Below are 15,541 nucleotides of genomic sequence, written 5' to 3'. Positions count from 1 at the left end.
GTAAGGACGCAGTATATGTGTGCTCCAGGGTTAATTTATCTATATTTAGACCCTAAATGGAGGCTCATAACTCCCATAAACAGTAAAATATGTCTCACGCCACCCTATATGAGGTCAATCGCTGTTGGTCTCCACATCTGGTTCTCCTCTGTGCTCTTATTGGATTAGATCATCTGCGTTGGAGACCTCTCTAAACACAAGCACATGCAGTGACATCATACGCCATTCGACATATGTGCTTAAAGCCAGCGAACATCTGCATCTGTTGCTTCATTAACTTATCTTAACAATAAAGAATAAACCTCCTTATTAACAAGGTTTTTTTTTCCTTTGCGCTCCTGCTATCTTTGTATGTTAAACTGCGGTGGACATTGCTGCAATTTGTTAACATATTATAGACTTCACCTTCACATCCCCACCAACTTGTGAATAAAAATGGGGGGTTGTTTGATTCGGGGGTGGCTTCTGGTGAAGTCTTATATTTAAAAAATATTAGTCCTGTCATAAATCAATAGTAAATCTATGAATTTAATTATTTAAGAGCCTCTGTAACTGTTTATGGACTGCTAATGTTAATACAGTATTGCAATTATATTGTATTATTACAATAGCTATTATTAATACAGGTTTTTTATAAAAAAACGAATATTCTGAATTAGCAGATTCTGCTATCTGAAAAATAAGGCTTTATTATAGTTACATGACCAGTGCTATGGGCAGAATCTTCATATTTTCTGGTTATTATTGGGATTTTCACACACTAACCTGCACCTGGGATGTCATGTCTTTGGACCCTGTTGATGATTTTTTTTTTTTTTTTTTTTAGCAGATTCAAAGTTTCGGTTAAAAACCTAATTTTAAAGGGTCATTAATCAGAAATTGGTGTTTCCTCCCATCTTAGTTATAAACAAATCAGTAATTGGTGTGGTACAAATAAATCATCTCCTCCCTTTCTTTAGCGATCAACATGCTGAAGGATCAAGAGCCTGGAGCCTTTGTCATTCGGGACAGTCATTCATTCAGAGGGGCCTACGGCTTGGCCATGAAAGTTGCCTCACCACCTCCAACAATGCAGCCTACAAAGAAAGGTATTTCATGTGCCTCCTCCAGGCATGTGGCTAATGCAGATAATCATTTGCCAAATGCACTCCAGACAGGAGATCTGACCCCTCCTGGATCATTCTTAATCCTGTTGTGTCCTCATCACACACACACACACAGTTTCATGATGAAAAAAAAGTTGGTGGTTAAAGGTGCACTATGTAGTATTTTTGCAGTAAAATATCCAAAAACCACTAGGCCAGTGTTATATATTTTGTTCAGTTGAGTACCTACAATATCCCAGATGTTTCCAACTATTTGTAAATTGTGAGAAAATTGCTATATTTTAACTAAGGACAGGGATGTTTCAGCATTGCATTTGAGGGAGTCGCCTGTCAATTGCGTCATATCTGCGCTACCAGGAGCGCTTTACTCTTAGCAGTGTGAACAAGTTAACGCACGGAGTAACGTCATAACATCGTTTTGAACACACTTAAATGTATCTAATATGATAAACAGAGCTACTTTACCTCAAAATCATAACCGGAAGAGCGGATCTGTGCAGGCGCCCGGCGACTGTGTCCCGTCCCGTCATAATAAAAGTCCCGGTATTCGCGAGGCGGGTATTTGTTTAACAATCGCTCCAGCAGCTGTGATCAGGTCCATAACACTCGGTCCTGCTCTACTTTAGACTACAGTAACGTTAATAACCGCATGCATGAACGTGATTTCTGCCCGAGTCCTATTTTCCACCGGCTGTGATGAGAAAACCACATCTGGCATAGTACACCTTTAACCTAACTGATACCTACTCATTCCTTTACTCATTTTTATTACACAGATTTCTGAAATACTTGATTCTGATTGGTCAGTTGTAACATTCTGTTGTCAAATAATTTTGTATAATGACAAAGTACAAGACAGACAACTGCAAATGTTATTTCTTATTCTTCATTATTGCAGCTGGAGACGTCACTAATGAGTTAGTGAGACATTTCCTGATTGAGACGAGTCCGAAGGGCGTGAGGCTGAAGGGCTGCCCCAACGAGCCATACTTTGGTAAATCAAAAAGGCAACATGTTTTACATGAAACCAAAGCTCTTTATTAAAACTGCTGGGCTGTGTTTGGTGTTAGCAAATAAAATAGCTATTTTAATTAGATTAAACGGTAATGGGCATAGTTCACCCAAAAATTAATGTTCTGTCATCTAGTTGTTCTAAACCTGTATACATTTCTTTGTTCTGCTGAACGCAAAGGAAGATATTGCCTATTGAAGATATTGGCACCATCGACTTTCATAGTATTCTCCTCGGTACCACTGTCCTTGTACGAGGACATTATATTTTAGTGAATTTCTCTGTGACCATGTCTGGATGTTCTGTAAAGAGCACATTCAGGGCTTTTTAGAGATACCATTTGTTTTGAGGTCCCACCAGGACAACAGCTACTCCGTAGTCTTTAAAAAGGACTAAAATCGACAGACAAATTTAGCACTTTTATCAAAATACGCTGATATTTTGTAATTATCATTTAAATCAGACTCATTTTCAAATCATTTATGCATCAACATCTCAGGAAAATGTTATGAGGTTTCTAATCAAAATGTGACTTTCTGTTGGAAATGGCATTGGTTTCATACCAGGACTTAAATTATGTTTATCAGGCATTTTGGGAGATGCAACAAGTGAATAAATTACATATCAATGTTTCTATAAAATATTCAATATTATTATGAAAATTATTGCAAAAAATAATTGTTGCCAATTATTACACTTTTTTTCATTTTAATTGCTCCAAGAACACATTAATATAGATAGATCCAATGTATAGATACATTGCATTGAATGAGAAAACCCATGTATGGCCATTTTACCCACATATTGCATAAAGTAAAATGGTGCATCATATTATTCATAACATAGTTGAGAATCATCAATGGTGCCCCATTGCATTCTTCATGATATCTATCTTTGTGTTAACCAGAATAAAGAAAAGCATACAAGTGTTTGTGTGCACTATCCTGTTAATCCATTTTCCAACGTAAAAACAAACCGAAACAAAAAATTCACAGGATTTTTGCCTACATAGCTTCATTGCTCCATGTGGCTTGAGAACGTTGACACTAGAATGATTTGTTTGAATGTTCACTAATGCGAAAGCCCAATCTGTCAAGCTTGTAGAACAAATGCTTGTGTGGTTTTTGCTCTTCAATACATATTAACATGTGAATCCTTCCCTTTAAATCAAGCTGTCCGTGTAGCTTCCAGAAAGCTGTAGAACATATGTGGTCCAAACGACAGCATGGAAGCAGCTGACATTATTAAGTACATCTCAAAGACGGCCCCTCTCTAATTTACTGTCTGCTGACCACATTACACTAAGGCCTAGTCTGTTCAATGGACAGTGCTGTCTTCTCCAATATGCCCTGTTCCACATCAAATAAAGAGACATAAAAATCAGGGTTGGGCCGTTTGCATAAGAGCTCAAACATCCTGTTATGGTAACCATTGCGTAAGTGTGTGTTTTTTTGTGAAAAGCAGAATAGACAAAGAAAACCTGTAATGTTTGAGAACGAAAGCAGGTGTGGGTGAAATTTGGCAGGATTTTGATGTTGTCGGGAATAACGCTCATGTTAATGAATGTACAGAAGTATCTAAGCTCCACTCCTCCAGACGCTGGATGTCTGCCAGGACGCCCACTGCTCACGGGAACAGTTTACCCAAAAAACGTCTTCATCATTTGTTCATCCTCATGTTGTTCCAAACCTTTATGCTGTTATTTGTTCCTGTGGATACAGAAGGTGAATTTCTGTAGAATCTTTCATCCAGTTCTCCAAAAAGGACCATAAATATATCATAAAAGTAGTCCAAGTGATATAAGCGCTATATTCAAAGTCTTTTGAAGTCAAATGATTGCTTTATGTGATAAAAATATGACAATTTTGGTTATTTTCCACTGAAATTCTTGCACAGACTGAAGTGTCATGTCAGTTTTTTGGCCTTTGTGTGCCTTGACTGAATATGCAGTTTATCACACAAAACTCCCATATGGCTTCAGAAGACTTGGATTAAAATTCAAGCTATATGGGACACTTTTAAAATAATTTTATGGTGCTTTGTGGGTTTTTTGAAACTTGACAGTATCCATCCTCACTCATTTTCAAATATTGAAAAAAAGGGACAAAATTTCACGTTTTTGTTTTCCATGGAAAGAAGAGCTATTTAGGAGTGAACTAATTCTTGTAAGTGGCCTTAAATTAAAATGAGTGAGCTGTCTTCATTTCCTGTTAGTGTTGATAAAATCTGATTGCTGAAGGAGGAGAGTTTAAAAAAAGCTGATAAAAACATTTAAAATTGGCAACAAGACTCCTTTCTGCCATCAACCTGGATGTTTTTGCTTCCACAGTGCAATGGCTTTGTAGCTATTTCTCATGTACAGGGGAAACATTTAGTCAAAAAATCCCATCCAGAGATAGTTTTTCCTAATATAGTCAAATATTTGAAGCAGGGTTTATTAAAGAAAGACTCTGGAGGTTTAAGCACATGCTAGTATTACTTTCTTTCCTGTCCTCCAAACTTTCACTGCCATTTTAACTGTTTACTTACATGGATTTATGGTTTGTCAGGCCTGGCATCAAACTTTGACCTCTTCAGTACAGTTGTAATGTAAAGTATGCCCTCCTCTGATTTCCGCTCGTAAATCTGATCCCAATTTTGTTTTCGTCTTCTGTGTCCAGGCTGTCTGTCTGCACTGGTCTACCAGCACTCCATCACTCCACTGGCTCTACCCTGCAAATTAGTCATACCAACCAGAGGTGAGACATCATATCCATATCTCAACACATACAGTGGGGTCCAAAGGTCTGAGGCCACTGAAAACCAGGAGTTTTTTTTTTCATTTTTTAAAAGTGGTCCAAAAAAGGACCAGTGGTGAATCGGTGACGGAGTCAACAGCCAAGGTTCATTGATGCACGTGGGGAGCGAAGGGTGGCCAGCGTGGTCCGATCAAACTGAACAGTTACCGTAGCTCAAATTGCTCAAGAAGTTAATGCTGATTCTGACAAAAAGGTGTCAGAATACACAGTGCATCGCAGTTTGTTGCGTATGGGTCTGCGTAGCCGCAGATCCGTCACGGTGCATATGCGGACCCGTCTACTGCCGAAAACGCCAACAGAATCAGAACTGGATCCCAGAACAATGGAAGGAGATGGGCTGGTCTGTTGAATCGCGTTTCCTTTTACAACACGTGGATGGCTGGGTGCTTGTGTGTTGCTTACCTGGGAAACACATGGCACCGGGATTACTATGGGAAGACGTCAAACTGGCGGTGGATGTTACACATTTTACCTACAATAAGCATTGTTGCGGACCATGTACACACTCATGGAAATGATATTCCCTGTTGGATGTGGCCTCTTTCAGCAGGATAATGTGCCCTGCCACTAAGCAAAAATGGTTCAGGAATTACTGAGGAGCACAACAACGAGTTTGCGGCGTTGACTTGGCCTCCAAATTCCTAGTAACCTGAAGGCACTCCTTTGTTTGAGCACAGCTGTCATTAACCCTCAGCAAAACATACTATTTTCACTAGTATTCTCAGACTTTTGGAGACTTCTGTATGAGTTTGTGTCCATGTACTGTACATTCCCACTCACCATGACTTAACTTAGCTGTGCCCTCTGTCATGATGTATGTCCTGTTTGCCCAGTGTGAATAATTGCAAGCATTTTCTGAGGTTTGCACTGTGGCACGTTCAGCTGACTCCGTCCTCAGCCAACTGCTATATGCCATCCAGGTGTCAGGGGTCATGAAGCCACAGACCTTCACAGGTCTTTTTAAACACAGTGAGACAGTGTGTTTGCCAGGTGCTTTGATTCCTAGCCTTGCAGGAATTCCTGCAGCAAAATGACCAATTGCAGAACTCAACCTGACAGGATGTGCACAGTGTAAACTCTGACCTGCTGTCATTTTTTTCAGATCACCTGGAGGAATCGCCTGAGATTGCAACACCAACTAACCCGGCGACAGAGATCCTCAAACAGGGTGCAGGTGAGAATATGTACACCAATGTCTAATAGTATTCAATTAAAGGGATAGTTCACCCAAAAAAGAAAATTCTGTCAATTACTCACCTTCATGTCGTTCCAATCCAAACCTGTAAGCCAAACCTACGGAACACAAATTAAGATCTTTTTGATGAAAGTTTTCTGTCCCTTCACTGACTGCTACGCAACTACCACTTTGACGCTTTAAAGAGTTTATGAAGAGATCATAAACTAATCCATATGAATTGAGTGGTTTAGTTCAACATTTTCTAAAGAGACTCAATCATTTTATATGATGAACAGATTTAATTTAGGCTTTTATTCACACGTAAGCTCAAGCATGTTTGTGTGACGTAAGAACCAATGAGGTTCATTCCCGTGTTAAGCAGCACGCTTGAGCTTCTGCAAGAGGTTTGGTTGAGTTTCTGTTTATATTTGTTGATCAATGTTTATATGTAAATAAAAGCCTAAATCAGGGACATTTATTAACTATAGTTAATATTATAATTATAATATTAATTAATATATTATTAATTATAATGGGGGGACTGAGGGATTAGACAAAATTATATTTTGTGGCAATTAACATTATGCCTTAAATGCTTGTGATATAGCTAATGTCAGTAGATATAATATATTAAGTTTTTATGTACTGTAAATACATGAATTGAAACCTAGAGAATGTGAACTCATTTATTTAAAAAAAGGACATATCATCTTGCTTCCACTGCAGCGAGAAACTAGTTATTATTTATAGAGCTAATTTAATATCTGTAATGCCAATATACATAGAATCTGGAATTTGTTTAATAACAGAATTGAGTGTATTATTGTTCATTGTGTTTAACGACTTCATTTAGCACAATCCCCTAACTCAGTCGTTAGCTTTCGAGAATTATTATTCATTGGTAGATTTGAATCTATCAGCAATATTTATCCATCTTAGCTCTTTATTAATTCTCTCTTAATACATTGAGGTTTTTACCATTTTATTATCTGATATCAACTCTGAACCAACTGCCATGTTCTTCTCCACCCTGGTTTCACTCCTGTGGAAATGATTTAGGGCAGAAGAGTTCATCTGACTCCCATGGTAAAGCCAGCGATGCTCTGCGTATTTAATTCATTTATCTGTGTTGTTGTGTTTAACCTGACTTTGACTGCCGTGTCTATAGAGAGAACCGCACTCTTTTACTGTCTGCATGTGATGATGGTTCAGACCTCCAGAAGCACCTTTACCTGTCTGCTAAAAACTGTTTGGCTGCTGTGTTTTCAGCTTTTTGTCAAGGCCTCGATTGTGTATCAAGTACACCTTTCTGATTGAATATGGCATGTTCTTTCATGACTGATGTTAGATTACTATGCATGGATCTACTGTTAGATGTTGCCAGTGGTTCTCAGTTTCTTTTCAGCTCCGCCTGTGAGACAAAAAACATTTGCCAATCATGAATGCTAATAAGTTAATTAAGTTAACATAATTCTATTAAATTGCAGATAGTTATTTTAATAAAAGAAATACCCTCATCTGCATTTGAAGACACTGAAGATAATGAAAATGTGCAAATGTAATGGAAAAACGAATAAATAAATGAAATAAAACAATAATACTGATTGGGTTTGGCAGGAGCAATTCACCCCAAAATGAAACCTGATGTACTATAAGAGAACACACACAAACATACAAATATGAGATAAAACATGTAAGTGCTAAAACTTCCATAGAAATAAAACGAAGTAGAAACATAATAAAGCACAAAATTAATACAATTAACATTAAAATGGAACATATAAAAGTAAAGGCGATTAAATATTGCAATAATATATAAATACCCACAATTTGAGAACCACTGGATTATGCAAATGCAGAATATACTAATGATGTATGTGTGTGTATGTAGATGAGAGTTAATATAAAGGTGCATCTGCATTAGCTCAGACACCACGTGGTTATTATATTAATGCATGTTCTCTTGTCTTTCCCAGCATGCAATGTCCTGTACATAAACTCTGTGGATATGGAGTCTCTGACTGGGCCTCAGGCCGTCGCCAAGGCCATCTCAGAAACCCTGACAGCCAGTCCGGCGCCCTCAGCCACCGTCGTTCATTTCAAAGTGTCGGCACAAGGCATCACGCTCACTGACAACCAGAGAAAGTGAGTCAACTGTCTGTCTTTCTTTTTCCCTTTCTTTTGTTTGTTTGTTCTTCCATTCTTTATTTAGCTTATTTGTTCTTGTTCATTCTTGCTTTCGTTTGTTCGTTCATTATTTTGTTCATTCTTTTGTTTATTTCTTTCATTAATGTTCTAAAAGCACATACTGTACCTGTGATTTTGTTTGCTTTTCCATTCATTTATTTCACTAATTAGTTTGTTCGTTCTTTCGCTCATTCTGTCTTCCATTCTTTTTCTTTCATTTTAGGGAGGCACGATATTGGATTTTTGTCGATATCCAATATTGTCAACTCATTTTGTCTGATGTACTTTTATTCTGGAGTTGTTAAAATAAATAAATGTTAATAAAGTTATTTTTATAATAAGAGTATATTAAAAGCTCTGAAAATAATAAAGTCAGTAATTTTTCACCCCAGACAGGTGCAGTTGTAACCTACAAATATTTTATTTTTGGATTTAACGTGCACAGGAAGTGGGGGTGGCATGACATCAGTTGATGTCTTTAGCTTCAAATAAAAAATGCAATTGTTTTAGAGCTCCTTGGATTATATTTCAAAATCCATTTCATAACATTTTATTACAGATTAATAAACTGTATATATAATTATATAATTTACAAGTGTTATGCTTGTGATTTATGACATCATTACTGCTTTATTTATAAAAACAAAATTTGTTATATAAAAAAAGTTATTTGTGTATTCTACTGCGCCTGCACACGCTGGGGAGTCACTGTTGACACTCACCAACCTTCTGTTCAGGCATTCACAAATTCAAAACAGCTTTTAAAAACTGTATGATTTACATTGACATGCAATGTATTTGCTTGTTTTTGAGTTTTGACATACAAGTTCACATCAAGAATGACCACACTGCTGACTTATCGCTTATCGCTATAGCACTCCTTGAGTTACTGCAGGCGCATATTAATATGATGGCATATCGTCAAGGGATTTCTGCATAATTTTTTAATAATTCTTATATTTTAAGCGTTTGTTGCCTATTTTGATGTTGTACCGATAATATCGTGCATCCCTAATTAATTATTTTATTCGTTAGTTCTTTTGTTCGTTCTTTCTTTAATGCATTAGTTCTTACATTCGTTCTCATCCAAAAGCTACATCTGAACATGTTTTAAACACCTACCTGTGATTTCTTCAACAGGCTTTTCTTCAGGCGCCATTATCCCATCAGCACGGTCACGTTCTGCAACATTGATCCACAGGAACGGAAGTAAGCAATCCCTGAAACGGTAGCATTACTTTAGGCACAAAAGTCAATGTCAAAACAAAAGTCTGGTGACAGGATCAGGATTATGTTTACGTGTATTAGGAGCTGTCAGAGCACAGATCTTTATTAGTGGTGCTTGCCAGGCAGTATTTCTCTTAATGTTGTTTATTATAACAATTGATGACTTTCTAAAGCTAATTTTAACCTTAAGCCCTATGTATCAATGCTTAAGGTTCTATATGTCACATGCATATTATAGTTATATAAAATTATTAAAGGGTTGGGTCACCCAAAAATGAAATTGATGTCATTAATGACTCCCCCTAACATCGTTCCACACCCGTAAGACCTCAGTTCATCTTCAGAACACAGTTTAAGATATTTTATATTTAGTCCGAGAGCGTATCTAAGTATAGGCACACTAAACTGTCCATGTCCAGAAAGGGAATAAAAACATCATCAAAGTCATCCATATGTGACATCAGTTAGTTCATTAGAATCTCTCGAAGCATCGAAAATACATTTTGGTCCAAAAATAACAAAAACTACGACTTTATTCAGCATTGTCTTCTCTTCCGCGTTTGTTTTCAAACCTCAAATAAAGATTCAAACGGTTATGAATCAGTGGATTGATTCATGATTCGGATCGTGTGTCAAACTGCTGAAATCACGTGACATTGGCGATTCGAATCACGAATCAATCCGCTAATTCATAACCGTTTGAATCTTTATTTGAGGTTTGAAAACAAACGCGGAAGAGAAGACAATGCTGAATAAAGTCGGAGTTTTTGTTATTTTAAGAATGAAGTCTTACGGGTGTGGAACAACATTAGGGTGAGTCATTAATGACATTTTTGGGTGAACTAACCCTTTAATAAACAGGCAGAGAAGAGATTTTTGTGAAAAACTATACAAAATGATTAAATGTATTTGGATGTATATTATACAGTGTATTATGTACGTTACAACCACATTGCCATATGAGCCAGTCACTTGTTCTTCAGAAAATGTTAATCTAGTTTTTCAATTATTGTTTGTCTATTTTCAAATTGTTACACAAAACTAAAATAAAATTTCTTTTAATATTGTGATTATTTCAGCGGTCTTATTTTTTGATTATTGTCATTTTATCTCTTAATCAAAATGATAAATCTATGAATTAAATGTGTTATTATTTAGCTAATACTTTAGCTGCCCAAAGTTAAAAATCTGTTTCAATCTCCTTCCAGGTGGAGCAAACCAGAGGGTGGCACTGCAAAGTAAGTGATAATAAAGAACTGGATCATTTGCAGCTTACCAGACACTGTTATCTGAAAGCAGTTTAGATATGCATCAGTCTCAAGCACTGCTCCCCCTCCCTGGTGCATCATGGGATAAAACGCTTCTGCTCAGGGGTGATGAATGAGCGGGATTGGGAACCTGGTGCTGGCCTGCTAACCCTCACACACGTGTGTCATGATTTACTCACTGAGGCCACGGAACATACGGAAAGGATTAATGCTTCTCACATGCTTCATCGTTCTCGTAAGCCTGAACTTATCACCAGAAATCATGGAAAAACTTCCTGTTACAATCTAAGAATTATTTTTGGTTAAAACATTTTAAAACATTTTAACTACTATTATAAGTGATCATGAGGGAGGAAATAAATAAATATTAATGCAAAAGGTATAATATGATCCTCTCACACACACAATCTGAGCAGATCTCTGAGATTAAACAAGACACTTCACGCTCCCGGAGCAATGAGGCATGTGACAGCCCTCACGGCTCGATTTGGGCAGAGTTTGAAAGAGATTGTTCTGGAACGGCCATGTTATAAAGCGCTGTGCTGTTGATGCAGTAGGCAGATATGCTAGAGAGGAAGAATAGATCATTGGACTGGGCTGAGGATGAAAGCACATGATTACAGCGAATATCAATCTGCTGGTGTGGTTCAGGGGATGAGAAGAGGAGCTTGAATATAATACCACCACAGAAGGAAAAATATGTCCAGTGGTAGAGCAGGGATGTGCATTTAACACTAATGTCACAATGCGTGTACAATACTGCTATAAGAAATTATGATAACACTATCAAGTAACAGAGAAAATTTGCAAACTATTAGTTTATAGTTAATTATTAGTTTATAAACTTTAGTTAAAGGTGGGGTAATTGCTATCTGGTAACTGTTGTTGATATTTCAAATCACCAAAACAAACACGCCCCTACCCCCAAAAGTGTCTCGTCCCTATTTTGATAGCGCCGCCCCACACATACGTAACCCAGGCAACGACTACGGCAGAATCTGTGTGTAACTAATCCAGGTCGAATATTCAATTAAAAAGTCATCCCTTCCATCACAAAAACACAAACCGTTCTTGTGAACAACTCGATAGTACACGAGCAAGACAATCCAACTAACAACATGTTACAATTATGACCAGATTAGAGTTACAGCAATCACAAAAAACGTTCTCATGAACAACCCTATAGTGCACAAGCACACAGTCCAGCTAACGACATATTACAATTATGACCAGATTAGAGTTATAGCGATCACAAAAACACAAACCGTTCACATGAACAACTCGATAGTACACGAGCAAGACAGCCCAACTAACAACATAATACAATCAGGGCCGTTTCTAGCCTTTCTGGCACCCTAGGCAAGATTCATATTTTTTCTTATATCTTGGCCCCTTTTATTACCCCCCCCCCCCCCCCCCCCCTTAAAAAAAAAAAAAAACTTATAAAGCAAATATAACTTCCTTATTTCATGCCCATATTGTAAATGCATTAATCCAATAATGTAGCCAGATTTATTATCACTGAGATCACAAAATGTTTGGGGGGTTTGGGGGCAATCGCTAATCGCTATATATATATACTTATATATACATGATGATGAAACTAAAGCACGGATGACGACGTTCCCTGCCGCCCTCGATCTCATTTCATTACAGCAGCATTTCATATAGTGGCGAGTTCACTCCAATAATCGCAACTAATCATAATGCCTCGAAATAGCAAAAGTACGAAATATTAATAATAAAATATATATGAAATAACAAAAAAATCTTGTTGGGGCGGGGGCTCACTGGCGCCCCCCAGCTGTTGGCGCCCTAGGCGACTGCCTAGTTTGCCTATGCCTAGAAACGGCACTGAATACAATTATGACCAGATTAGAGTTATAGCGATCACAAAAACACAAACCGTTCACATGAACAACTCGATAGTACAAAAGCACACAGTCCAGCTAACGACATATTACAATTAGGACCAGATAAGGGTGATATAGATCAAGAAAAGAGGAAACAAACAAACATATATTAGGAGTATAGTATCTTACTTGTGGGACACATTTTGTGAGCTGATCTTGAAACAGACAGTGAGGAGATTTAGATGCTCCACACGATCAGAGATGACAATCAGAGATGACAATCAGAGATGACTGCTAAAATCTGATTGGCTGACTTGACAACCTATCACAAGAATCCCTGCATTACCTACAACGGACAAGGAAATATAAATGGCAAATCAAATTTAACACTGTTATAAATTCTTTAAAATTAATTTAAGTTCAAATGTCTACCATTCAATCACCACACAAGTATCTTATTTTTAGAAAATTAATATCAAATCGTATTGTTACATAATAGCATGTCCCAGTGTTTCCTACACCTTAATTAAGTGGTAGTTCTTCTTATTGATCTTCAAGTTATTTAGGGTCTCTAATGTTACACATTTTCAGAAATAAAAATGTACAGACTTCCCCCTATGGAGGACCAAATTACTCAAAATGAAATAATTATATAAATAATGAATTCAAGAAAACAACAATTAAATTTACAAAAATTTTCTGAAATAATCATTTAAACAATTAATTTATTAATTTAATAATTAAATATTTAAACTAATGAGATAAATAAATGTATCTATTTTATAAAATTACATGAAAACACAACATTTATTGTTTAATATATTTCTCAACAGTCAGTGGGCGGTGCTTGGCGCTGATTGGATAATCCTTTCAGATTGATTTTTTTCTGTCTGGCAAGGGGAAATTGGGGATTTGATTGGAAATTAATATGGCGGTTGGAATTCATCAAGATAAAAAAGCACTGCCTTAAAGACAGCCACAGTTCTCATAGTTTCAGGGCTTTAGAAAATTCAATAAGGTCAAAATACATTTTCAGTCACAAATAAGAAATGAGAAGCCTTAGTGGTCCGTGATGTCATCACACCACACACAGATTGATCTGTCATGTCTGTCGACTCTTCAACTTCAAACCAATCAGCACCAAGCACCGCCCACTGCCTGTTGATTGGCATTGTGAAATGTCCTCTATTATTATGAAAAAAATCTTTGGGAAAATAATGCTTTGGAAACGCATGATTCGTCAAATAGGTGTCAAGTTCGTAAATGCAGCAATATTATTATGAAAAACGGCTTTTTGAAAAAGCACTTACATTTTTTATTTAATTTTTAAACATAATATTGTGTGTGGAAGAGGTAATTGTGAAATATATTAAACAATAAATGTTGTGTTCATGTAATTTTACAAAATAAATAGATACATTTATTTTAATAATTTAATTAATTATTTCAGAATAAACTGGTACTTTTAATTGTTGTTTTATTAAATTCATTATTTATTTAATTATTTCAGTTTGAGTAATTTGGTCCACCATATTTCCCTTTTAATTAATTGTTTAAGCACAGAACAAAAATGCCTCAATATTTAAAAATAAAAGCCATCAAATAAATGTAGAAATGCATCGTAAAAACAGTAGAATAATAATAAATATACTGCATATCCTTGAATTTATAAAAAAATGAAAAAAAATTTAACGAACATTCATGTTCTGTAAAAAGAACCTATTGTGTTTACAGTTATATTGTAAAACTAAAATACCTTTTTCAGTTTGCGGTGTTAGATTTGTGGCTGCATTTGAAGTTCTTTTTTGCTTAAGAAAAATATTACAGTATTTTTATAACTTGACAGTAATATTAAATACAGTAGTTCACCATGTTTTATTAAGGGATAAGTCTGAAAAACACCATAAACTAATTCTAGCAATTCATACAGGGCTAGTATTATATACAGCTGTATATACAGATACACACCCAGCAATCGGATCAGTACTCGGTATCGGCTGAAGATCTTTCTTCTCACAGCGCGCTAATATTGAGTTCTCTTTCAAGTCTTGCGCTTGAACAGACAAAATCACACAAGTAGCATGTCAACATGACCATCTTGATGAGTATCCAAGCAGACAGTCTGTACTCTGAATATGCCTTAAGTGAACTTTATACAGTCGAGAAAGACGAGCATATCCGTGCATTAGGTCTTAAAGGGGCAGTAGCCTTTACTGCTCTGTTTAATGTCAAACTAAATTTTACATTTGATTAACTTTATTCAATTTCTGTAACTGAAAACAAATGTTAGACCTACTGAGAAAATCTTTAAATGCACTTGACCTAAATGCACTTTGTTTTTATGAGAGAACATTTAGTTTTAAAGCCTTTCTGCAGGCCAGTAGGCCTGTACATTATTATTTAATGTACACATTAGTAAGGTCAAGTTAAACACTTTAATTTTATTTTATACTGTGCATTGTTACAAAGTGCTAAATAAATATTTGCATAATTTGTAATTTATTTATTATTTGAAACTTTAATATTAATTTATGCAATTGCAATGCCTTGATTCTAGTAAAGTTAGTACACAGTCATAGCCATAAATGCAATGGTACTAATAATTGCCATAATTTATTTCGGTTCAAGAATTTTGATTTCGGTCCATCCCAAGTTCGCACTTTACATTAGGTCAAAGAAAATCAGAGTGCTTTGATCCAACCTTTATTGGACAGGACACGCAAGTTGGGTTTCCATATTTTATGGGGACATTCCATAGAAATAATGATTTTATACTGTACAAACTGTATATTATTTGGGGCAGGCAAGGAAGCTCAACATTGTGATGTCTGTCAGCCATCGGCATCGCCTATCAGCCCAACCCTAATTCACAGCCTAATCATTTTCTAATTGTATTTGGGGAGGATAGTGACC

General features: G+C 36.3%; 1 protein-coding gene and 1 long non-coding RNA gene across 12 annotated transcripts in view; one reads left to right on the top strand and one right to left on the bottom strand.

Moving 5' to 3' along the window:
* The window catches only part of tns1b (tensin 1b), a 288,631-nt gene that overhangs the window by 270,203 nt on the left and 2,887 nt on the right, over positions 1-15,541 (top strand). For 9 of the 11 annotated variants that reach the window (XM_067444489.1, XM_067444483.1, XM_067444490.1 and 6 more), the window contains 8 exons: positions 960-1,088; positions 2,005-2,100; positions 4,779-4,856; positions 6,019-6,090; positions 7,153-7,179; positions 8,070-8,238; positions 9,421-9,489; positions 10,716-10,745. In XM_067444489.1, the coding sequence (XP_067300590.1) occupies positions 960-1,088; positions 2,005-2,100; positions 4,779-4,856; positions 6,019-6,090; positions 7,153-7,179; positions 8,070-8,238; positions 9,421-9,489; positions 10,716-10,745 (670 nt within the window). The remainder of the gene's footprint in view (positions 1-959; positions 1,089-2,004; positions 2,101-4,778; positions 4,857-6,018; positions 6,091-7,152; positions 7,180-8,069; positions 8,239-9,420; positions 9,490-10,715; positions 10,746-15,541) is intronic. The other 2 variants (XM_067444488.1, XM_067444494.1) reach the window with 1 other exon arrangement.
* The window catches only part of LOC137075654 (uncharacterized), a 45,653-nt gene continuing 37,302 nt past the window's right edge, over positions 7,191-15,541 (bottom strand). Inside the window, exons 2-3 of the long non-coding RNA XR_010905076.1 lie at positions 9,403-9,500; positions 7,191-7,504 (exon numbers count right to left, since the gene is read on the bottom strand). This is a non-coding gene — a long non-coding RNA (uncharacterized lncRNA). The remainder of the gene's footprint in view (positions 7,505-9,402; positions 9,501-15,541) is intronic.

Source organism: Pseudorasbora parva, chromosome 5 (genome assembly GCF_024679245.1).
Source record: "Pseudorasbora parva isolate DD20220531a chromosome 5, ASM2467924v1, whole genome shotgun sequence".
NCBI lineage: Eukaryota > Metazoa > Chordata > Actinopteri > Cypriniformes > Gobionidae > Pseudorasbora > Pseudorasbora parva.
Note: the sequence above shows the minus strand (reverse complement) of the source record. Positions and strands in the feature narration are given on the sequence as shown.